At 40.7% G+C, this 10,463-nt stretch overlaps 2 protein-coding genes and 1 long non-coding RNA gene across 3 annotated transcripts; 2 read left to right on the top strand and 1 right to left on the bottom strand.

The window, feature by feature from the left end:
* Positions 1 to 781: 781 nt before the first annotated feature.
* LOC106154408 (uncharacterized) lies at positions 782 to 5,325 on the top strand. Its single transcript, XM_013528751.2, has 5 exons — positions 782 to 854; positions 1,351 to 1,494; positions 1,630 to 1,722; positions 2,281 to 2,335; positions 2,781 to 5,325. The coding sequence occupies exons 3-5, from the start codon at positions 1,630 to 1,632 to the stop codon at positions 4,526 to 4,528; spliced, it is 1,896 nt and encodes a 631-aa protein (XP_013384205.2). The 5' UTR covers positions 782 to 854; positions 1,351 to 1,494; the 3' UTR covers positions 4,529 to 5,325.
* A 1,278-nt stretch (positions 5,326 to 6,603) lies between these two features.
* On the top strand, positions 6,604 to 9,358 carry LOC106154403 (polypeptide N-acetylgalactosaminyltransferase 2-like). Its single transcript, XM_013528747.2, has one exon. The coding sequence runs from the start codon at positions 6,696 to 6,698 to the stop codon at positions 9,135 to 9,137; it is 2,442 nt and encodes an 813-aa protein (XP_013384201.2). The 5' UTR covers positions 6,604 to 6,695; the 3' UTR covers positions 9,138 to 9,358.
* Positions 9,359 to 9,505: 147 nt separating this feature from the next.
* Positions 9,506 to 10,461, bottom strand: LOC106176687 (uncharacterized). The gene is made up of 3 exons (XR_015331213.1): positions 10,333 to 10,461; positions 9,980 to 10,046; positions 9,506 to 9,747 (listed from the first exon to the last, which is right to left on the bottom strand). It is a non-coding gene; the product is annotated as an uncharacterized LOC106176687 (long non-coding RNA).
* Positions 10,462 to 10,463: the final 2 nt, after the last annotated feature.

Genomic DNA, 10,463 nt, shown 5'->3' on the forward strand with positions numbered 1-10,463 from the left:
AAAGAAAAAAAGTAATATTATTATGGAAATAATTACCGATTTGAGAGTTAGAAAGTGATTTATTATTGCAGCAGTGATCATGGACCTGCATATACTGGTATGACACATTTTTGTAATGCCTTAATTCTTACTTTTGTCTCCAACATACACAAAACGGAGAAAAAAAATATTTAACGCTTACACTACTAAAAGCCATTTTTAAAATTCCCGATGGAGACATCAAGATATTTATATTAAAAATATATAAGAAATTTTTATTGATTTCAGATAATAAATTGAAATTTTATCTTTTGGCGTCTATAATATCTGCAAATAACGAAATATTAACGAAAAATATCCCCCCCCCACCATCCCACCTCAGGCAGGGGCGAATCCAGGATTATTTGAAAGGGGGCGGGGGCGGATGCGAAGACAACCCTCTCCCCACCTTTGCGTGGGGTTTATGGACCGCTGAAGACCCCCGAAAATTTTGGTATTTTAGAGGGCGAATGGTGCCATTTGGTTCGGTTAAGAAATATAATGCAGCAAGTCAAAATTGTAATTTCAAGAGGGGACCATAGGTGTGATTTTTTTGTCACCCCTGACACCCCTTAAATCCGCCTGACAGGTAGGCCTACATGTAATGCTATATGTTAATTAATACGGGATTCATGCAGAATTCCAATGTTAATCTTATGCTGGGTTTTTATGTTCATAAGCAATGCGGTTAATTAACTCTTTTCTTAATAAACTATTGTTATAGAAATCAATATGAACCTGCAACAAAATTAAAATATATCCAAGACAAGCTTTATCTGAAGCATCGATGCAATCAAGTTTTTCTTTTCAAAGAATTGTTGCGCATGTCAGCTAAGGTACGTGAAATGTATTTTATTTTTGTTATTCGTAAACAATCCTAAGATCTCATTTTTGGTGCTAAAATGTACTTGACATAACAAAACTCAATGGCGAGTACGTTAACTCACAGATGTCAAAATATTTTCTCTCTCGGGTCAATTTATAAGTCACCCATGCCACTTACACGAACATATATATTTCCCTTCAAATACAGTCGTTTTATTTATTTATTTTTAAACCTTATAATGTTTAGTTAAGGCGAAATAATGAATGATTGATTTTAAAGTAATCATCGACATAAAACAAACCTCAATTTTTAGACACTGCTATCCTTGAAGTGGTGTAATGTGGGTAGGACCCCCTCCCCTCTCTCTCTCTCTCTCTCTCTCACACACACACACACACACACACCCACCCACACACAAAATTAATATTTGTGTAAAAGCAACAGAAAATACATCGACTACAACCTCAGCTCCAACACCTGCTTTGCATTGTGGCATATAATTTCAGATCAGATAAAATCAGAAGCCTAAACAAATGGAGCAAGCCAACTGGTGCAGATTTTGTCCATGCCCATAAACAGCTAAATGAAGAAAAAACTGATCATGGGAAGGGACAAAATACACGCCAGAAACATCAAGACATAAAAACAAGGTAACATTAATACGGTGACTGGTATGAAGGTACTGGTATTAATTCTGTCTTTGACTAGACAAGAACTAGCACCAATTTGCATGTGTTAGCACTCCTATTTAAAGTGTCTGATATGTCACATTTTTGTCTTTACAGATGCCAAAATTAAAAAAAGCAAAGTGCCGTAATAAGCCGGCAAAAACAAAAGAAAAAAGTGAAAAAGTCAGGCAAAGACAAGCTGTGTTTGAGGTATGTATTTTTTTTTTTTTTTTTTTTTGTGAAGGTTATTTTTTCCCCACAAATTGACATATTGACATTCATTACATGTCACAAATATGCTTTTTTGAATTCAAAACGTTTTTTCATTTTCTCAGTTATATTTTGTCTTATCATGTGGTGTTGCAGCTTTAGATTAAAGAAAATGTGTCAAATATGTAAGTTTTAAATTGTTGTTTATAATGATCTTGACATTGCATGTAAAAATGCCCTTTATAAAGTGGGTCTTTCATGAAAAATGTGACTCTGGCTCACATTGGTGATGCACACAGTTCTGTAATATTTGTACAACTGTTTAATATTACTTCTTGCTTACTTGTTATTGATATCTTTCCATATTTGAGGTTAATATAAAAGACTTAGAAATACTGGGGTATGTGTAAGTGAAAATTATGAATATAATACTAAAAGTGTGGGCATCACTGATATGCCTCAAAGAAAGAGAGAGAGAGAGTCACTTTTTTGGTGGATTCAGGAATGAGCAAAAATTTACTTATTGTTACTGCATCATTATATTTCATTTGCTTTCAGTCTCTAGCGCATCACGTCTCTGTGGAGCTGGATGAGGCCTATGTGGAGTTTACAGGTAATATACCATCTACAGGCCTGTTCTTGGCGGTAAACTCAATGGCTTATGTTTAAAATTTGCCTCCCCTTTCCCTACGAATCCCCCGCCCCACTCTAGCAAAGCCCTGGCACGGCCAGCAAATCTGAAAACCATGTATAAATAGTTATATCCAACTCCAGTAGTGATATTCCACTTCTTGGTTTTCAGATATGTAAAAAAATCAAATTTGTATAGAATCTTATGAACATGTAATGTTCTTAATGATTTTTACACATACTCTGTAAGCCTCTGTTACACTACATTGTACTTTAATGATTCAGTTGCAGAAATGAGAGTTGTTAATACAAAAAATGAAGCATGAGAATGCATGAACAATCTACTAAGCCAGATGTTATATATAAAGCATTGTTTTGAGTGGTAAAGTACACCAATTTTTACTGTGTTGTACACATTTTTATTACAGATGGGATGGACTCGGTTGATAACATCACACCCGAGGGCGTGGTCACCCACATCAAGAGTGAGCCAGGAGGGGAGGACCTCGCACATTACGTCCACGATAAAGACTCTCCCTTAACTGACCAGGGGCATGACGCCTTAAACAGAAAACCTGACCAGGTGGTTGTACATGTACCTTATATAAAAACAGAACCAAGTGACTCGAGTGAGAATTATGTACACAGTGAAGACATTGAAAGTCCGGGTCTACTTGGAAGTCAAGAGACGGACCACATCAAGCACCTAGCCAGGCAGAACATCGCCTATGCACACGTGGTGTCCAGTTTTAATTTTGAACATGAATGTGTGAAGAGGGAAGAACTCGGTGAAAATGCTGAAGAAGAAGAAGAAGAACAACAACAACAAAGCGAACAACGAGACCATTTTACCATGCCTGTTGCGGTTATCAAGCTGGAGAAAGTGGACCTGGCATCTCCGTCAAACGGCGTCTCCAGACTGGAAGGGAATCTTGATGGAGATGCCTCAAAAAACAATTATTCAGGAACCACGTATCCGGCTGATGGCCTCGGTGTGGAGGACACAGGCTTTTACATCAGGTTGGCACCAGACAGCCAGTACGAGACTGAAACCTACTCGGTTACCGTAAATGATGGGTTTGACGGTCAACTAGAGGATGTAGTGCCCGACATGAAGCCAGACGTCTCTGACGACGCCTGGGAGCTGCATTCAGAACTCCCCCAGCCATTTCCCGTGTCTTTACACACAAATATCCACACTGGGCGGCAGCAGCAGCAAGATTTGGACCAAGACAAGACCATCTCTACAGCTGGAACCAAATTGAAAAAGACTCGTGCGAGTAGCGGTAAAAAAAGCACTGGCGGTTCTTCCCGAAAAGGTGTGAAGAGAAAAAACAGTAAATATTATGCCCATTCCTATGTCAATGGCTCCCTGGTGACTTCAGGGGCTGGAAAGAGTAAGAAAAAGAAGAGAGGACCGAAGTCCTCAGATATGTGTAAATACTGTGGGGAGTGGCTGGGGCTGTCCCAGGACAACTCGGGGGTGAAGTGCACGCGGTGCCAGTCTGTCTTCCACTGTGAGGGCAGCCTGGTGCAGCACCAGAAGTCTCACGCACCACGCACCGTCCCCAACGCTAAGGAGGACAGGCCGTACTCCTGCATTTACTGCGGCAAGCAGTTCACGCAGAAGGGAAACTGCAAGGAACACGAGCGCATTCACACGGGGGAGAAACGCTACCAGTGCCAGTACTGCGATAAGATGTTCTACACCAATAGTAAAGCCACGGTGCACGCGCGGATTCACACGGGAGAGAAACGCTTTCAGTGCAGTTACTGCGACAAAAGATTCACTGAGAGCAGCAAATGCGTTCGTCACCAAAGAATTCACACTGGGGAGAAACCGTACAAGTGTCAGTATTGTGACAAGGCGTTTTCTGTGAAGACAAATTGTTCAATTCATGAAAGGCTTCACAGGCGAGATAAACCTTTCGAGTGTCAGATATGTGGAAAACGCTTCGCACAGAACGGGAACCGTAAGGAACACGAGAAAACTCACGAGAGAAAGGAAATTAGGAAAATGAAGAAACTGATGAAGAGTAATGTAGATAAAGATTTGGACAAAATATTGCAGAAGATGAAAAAAGAGAGAGACGAAACGAAATCTAGTAGCGAATTGGATGATAAAAATGAGGAGGATGGCGGCCCCGGATTAGAAGAGACAAGTGGGCATCTTTAGTTTTATTAGTTGAATGTAATGTATAAGTCAACATTTTATTAACAGCACCGCATTTTGTTATTGTGAGCCCAAGAACTGTAGCGTGCGACGTTAATTAAAACTCCGAGGTTCTATTCCAGCAATTGCATGACTGTAAAACCACTTTTCTCAGCTGGCGTGAGCATTACAATTCCTCTACATGTAGAAGTGATAGTGTTAGCAGGGTGGTATTTGAAATGCCAAGTCGTTTACATGCATGTTAAAACGAGAAAAAATTGTTTAACACCGTGTCTCTGTTGTGTAAAGATTTAAGTGTTATATCGCTGAGGTTTACACCGGTCCATTGCTACTCTCTACCAGGGTCACAGGGACGGTTGTTTTCGTGGGATATTCACAGGTAGTTCAATGGCTAGTCCAATGAGGATTAAAAAATAAAGAGAATGGAGACTGTATATGTTGATGAGAAGTACTAGTACTACATTGGTGCTTTATATTAAGGCAAACTCGAGATAAACGAAACAATTTATCAATTGAATTAAATAGGAAGCAGAGGGGAAAAGGTCCTTGAAAGGTACAGACATGAGCTTTTTCCACGGAATTCCACGTTTTTTAATTCAATTCTAAGGCGGCCCCGGACCCCGGCTGGTTAGGTGTTGGGCCCCATGATGAATGTTCAGTTTTTTTTTTTTTTTTTGGAAACCTACGCTCATGTCTGAAGGTATATGCATATAGAAACAACGAAGTTTTGGAAGCATTAGTCGTATTTTCGTGCACTGATACGATTTGGCTATAATAAATGAAGTATGTCAAGTGTAAAATCTTGTTTAAATGTTGGCGTATAACAGGCCCTGCTGTTTCGTGCAATATATGGAGAAAAAGTAATTCTGAGGCACTCCCGACGTCGTCTGTTAAATTAACCGTGGTCTGCCGTTGTTTTTGTCGACCTGCATTCAAATGACGTATTGGAAAAATAAAATAATGCAATCAAAAGTCTGGTCGCCATTTAGGACGGATAATAGCAGACAAACAGCGGTAATAACCTCAAATATTTGCGCCAGACAAAGTCAACCTGCTAATAAAAACAAATTTTGGTTCAAGACTTGTTTAAATAGAACACTCACTACTTATGCTGTGTGGAGCCGTCTCTCTCTTTCTCTTCCCCTCCCCTCTCTCTCCCTCGTCCCCCTCCCTCCAGGGTAGAAAGCCATGTGGCGTAAGCGTTGTTTTTACGTTACACTGAAAATGTTCGTTTAAATCATATGTGCCGAATAGTGGGTTTGATTGGACCCCCCCCCCCCCCCCCAAAAAAAAAAAAAAAAAAAATTATATATATATATATATATATATATATATATATATATATATATATATATATATATATAACAAAAACTGATAATAAATGCTAAAATAAAATAAAAAGCTGGTTTACTACATACTGTCGGTGTTTGGTCGTCAAAGGGTGCAACCCCACTGCTCGTAATATATTTCATGTTTCATTAAAATATTTACACTTCTTTTACTTGATGTCTACCCTTTTGCGTATTTAGATTTAATTTAGATTGCACTAGTTCCTATATGATGATATTGTCTAGTAACAGTAAGGAAAGGAAATATTACGTCTACTCAGGAAATTGCAGCAGTATATAAAATGAGTCCAAAAATAGAGCGAAACTATAGATCAACTTTAAAAACAGGTGCGTTTTCCATGGGCTCCGTCAAAACATCGTTAAAATGCAGTGCTCACGGGGAAACACTGTCGATATGTATACGTGACTACAGGCGCTGGAACTTACCATATCAGGCTTTAGGTTTAGTTGAACTGAAAAGAAATCATTTCACCATTTGAATTTAATTAAGACTGGGAAATAGCATGCATGCCCTGTAAAAATACAAATATTGGTACCTTTAAATGATGTCGGCTAAGGACAACCGACGCCCTCAGAAGTATAGCGTTTTAAGATACATGTACAGTATTAAAGAGGAGTGAGAGACGCAGTAGATGAGGAGAGCTAGACAGAACGCTAAACGCTCGGGACGCTAAACGCTGTATATTTTTACCACAACCTCAACTTAATCCCAACTACTGCTGTATTGCTGGGAGGCAGATGTGATGTTAACTCCTCCAGGCAATGCGACACACCGCATATAATTCCACAGCGGCAAAAGAGAACAGTCTACTCGGGATGCGATGGGGAGCGACATGCTTACAATCATTGCTTTTATTCTGCTGGGGTTTCTCAATATTCAGCTTTTCCTCTACATGGATTTCTCCGCCTTGGTGACAGGAATCGGTCAAACTGCAGCGACGACCGTGGCTGAAAAAGGGGACACCCAACGAAAGACAAGCAGAGCGTTTAACGCGGACTTCATCGTGACGGGTTGGGGTTTCAGTAACAATATAGTCGTACATGGAAAAAACGTCTCCACTGCTACTCTGCCGAGGCCCCTGCTTTATAAATTTAGCAAAGACACAGATTTTCCAGGTTTTCAAAGTTTTAATGACGTCAAGAAGAGCGTGAGCAAGCGTCACGGAAACAAGCCTTCCAACGTCAGTATAACTCAACAAAATACTCGGCCTTCCGACGCTCAGTTACTTATACGCATGGATTATAATAACTTGTCAGCTATTAACAAGATGGAGGATGCAAGTTTTCTAATTGAAAAACAAAATGAAGCTGTAAAAGAAGAAAATAAAAATGGAGAAAAAGAGAAAGAAATAATCGACCACCAAAAGATCGTTGAAGATCCAAGTAAAACTGCAGCACTTTCGAAGGTTCAGTTACCAGTGCAAAATGATCCAAAGAGTCCATCAGATACAAATCGGGAAGAAGGACTTATAGCAAAAGATGAAAAAGAAAATAAATCTGGGGAAAAAGAAGAAATTGGTCCATCGGTCTTAAGCAATAATCAAGCACCTGCATCCTCTTCCCAAATTCAAGTACTAAAACAAAATGATACAAGTAACACATCAGATGTAGTTAAAGTACCTCATTCAGAAGTCGGAAAAGAAAACAAATCCGGAGAAACAGGAAAGTTGAAGATCGACCCTACTGATACCACTGAAGCCGCAGCTAAAGTAGACGACGTAAAAGTCAGTGAAGTGAACGCAACATGGAACCGAATAACCAGAATGACAAGTCACGGGGAATACGGATTTAATGCAACAGCCACCGATTTGCTCACGCTACACAGAACGCTACCGGATATCCGCCCAGAAAAATGTCATTCCATTAAGTACGACCTGAGTCGGCTGCCAAGAACCAGTGTCGTCATACCGTTTTTTAACGAGGCATGGTCGACGCTCCTAAGGACCGTTCACTCTGTTCTGGACGCCACCCCGCCGGAACTTCTGCTAGAAGTCATCCTGGTAGACGATAACAGCACCTACGATTATCTGGGAGCTCCGCTGGCTGATTACGTCGACGAGCTAGAAAAGGTCAAACTGCACCGACTGGAAGAACGCAGCGGGTTGATGGTTGCTAGGCAGCACGGCGCATCACGTGCCAGCGGTGACGTGCTCTTCTTTTTGGATTCGCACTCAGAGATGGGAACTGATTGGCTGCAACCTCTGGTCGCCAGGATCAAAGAATGCCGCTCGTGTGTCGTCATTCCCGTCATGGATCTGATAAAACCGCACGATTTTGAGTTCATGAGAGCCGTGCCAGACTTTCGCGGTACTTTTGACTGGGATATGACCTTCCGGTGGAGGAAAATACCCATTGATGTTCTGAAGAACCGTGAGGGGGAGCTTTCACCGATTCCCACCCCGACCATGGTTGGGTGTGCACATGGCATCGACCGGAAGTATTTCTGGGAGCTCGGAGCGTATGATACTACGATGGAAATTTGGGGGGCGGAGAATATCGAACATTCATTTCGCATATGGATGTGTGGCGGTCGCCTGGAGACCATTCCGTGCTCACGTGTTGCCCACGTGTTCAAACATGGTGGTCTAACTTATACCTTTAAAAGTGTGAAGACCAAATCGAGTGCCATAATCCAGAAGAATCAGATAAAGACGGTAGAACTTTGGCTAGACGAGCACAGAGATATCTTTTATGCCACGCAATGGGCCATCGAGCCCGTGAATTATACGCACATTGAACAGCGCCAGGAGCTGAGAAAACAATTGGGATGTAAACCGTTTTCTTGGTACGTCGAAAATATCATCCCCGATACACCGGTGCCTTTAAAATCTAATCTGTATTTCGGACAGTTGATTCACCACACGAAAGAGGACACGTGCCTCAGTTATGACGTCACATCTCGCGATGGTCACGTGGTCTGCAGCACGCCCTGCTCAGATCAGTACGTCGCCGAGCACGCCTTTCATTTTGATGCAAACGGCAAATTTATGTTTTACGCAAGGTGTTTTAATTTAACTGAAAACGCAACACTCAATCTTACCAGTGAATGCAACAATACAACCAACACATGGACATTTGAAAATTCTATGCTCAAACATCTTGGCACAAACCGTTGCTTGGGATTGGACAGTGAAGGTCAGGTGACCATGACGTTGTGCGCAGAGTCAGACGCCTCCCAGAAATGGCGTTTTACTTACCATTTTAATTGGGACATTGGAAAGAAAAAGCCGTGGGAAGAAACTTTGAGAGAAAAGGAAGAATGACAGTTTTAAAGGCGATTATATTAAATAGGCCTTATTTTGAAAACGCATGGGTTTCCTTTCTGACAGGTTTTGTGTAGGACGATGCCTTTAAAGCTATATATTTTGATATCAGTTTTACAAAATTAATCAATCACTTCATCTGATATAAAGTTTGACTCACATCAGTCAATTACGATTTGATTTTCAGAAGAGATGACAAACACTTGTTTTTCGTTTTACTTTCAGTTTAGTCATTACTTCCTTTAACAGTCAGATGGAATACTTTTAGGATATTTTGGATAGATCTAATAAGTTTGAAACGACTTCAGGACAGTTGGGTTTTACGTCATCGCGATCAACTGTTTCATAAATATTAAAATTAAAATATCTCACGATTATTACCGTCATTTTATTTTCTTACATATGTAAATAACGAACAAAATTTCATGCTATTATTGCGTGTACGGTAGCGCTGTTGCCATCCCAGCGAAGAATTTTCTTATTATTTAACAAAAGACCGGGTCACAACATGGCGGCTCTCCGCAGCAGATGACGTCAGGACAGATTTCCGGTCTTGCCGGCCAGCGGTCCCAAGTCTCCAAGGATGAGAGACGTTTGACAGCCCCGACGTCTGAAGATGAAAACATTCCATCGTTATGATAATGAACAACATGTGAACAGTTCATTATTGAATGCTTGCAAACGTTCCTTTTATGTGAAAATATAAGCAAATTGTTATTATCAGTACCAAATACATGCACAGGACGCTAACATGCATGGGTGAAGTCAAACTCTTAAAGTCCTTGAAAAATACACCAACGAGAATTTTAATTGAACAGTTATTCCTGATAAAAATTGCTTACCGAATGGCAGCGCTGAGATGCCAGCAAACACCAGCATAGCGACTATTACAAATGGATATATGTGTCTCTGCAATATGAAAAGTAATAAACAAGAATTGAAAAGTAAACAGACTAGACACAGTTTTGAATCATATCAGCGGGTGGTTTTTGTTCTACAGGTCTAGTCATGCATACAAAATGTAACATATGACCCTGCATCTAACGGAATACTCCCGAAGCGATTTTTATATATACGTTGTAGGCCTACTCTTTGATGTCTGTTCATAGCATATGTGGACTAGGTCATGTTTGTAGCGTACACCTCGTCAATGCCTAATCAAGTCTCATTCACTAGTGGATTGACATGCCTTTACCGAAGTGACAGAAATGGTATTCCATCCCCCATTACTTTGTTCCGGGGACATTTGCCCCATGTATATGGACCCAGATACTTCTGACCGACCGTAGCCTGTACTTATCATATGGAACCCCGGGCACTCATTCC

The sequence above is a fragment of the Lingula anatina genome, chromosome 9 (assembly GCF_051362555.1).
Source record: "Lingula anatina isolate TDL-2025a chromosome 9, LinAna3.0, whole genome shotgun sequence".
In the NCBI taxonomy this organism is placed as follows: Eukaryota; Metazoa; Brachiopoda; class Lingulata; order Lingulida; family Lingulidae; genus Lingula; species Lingula anatina.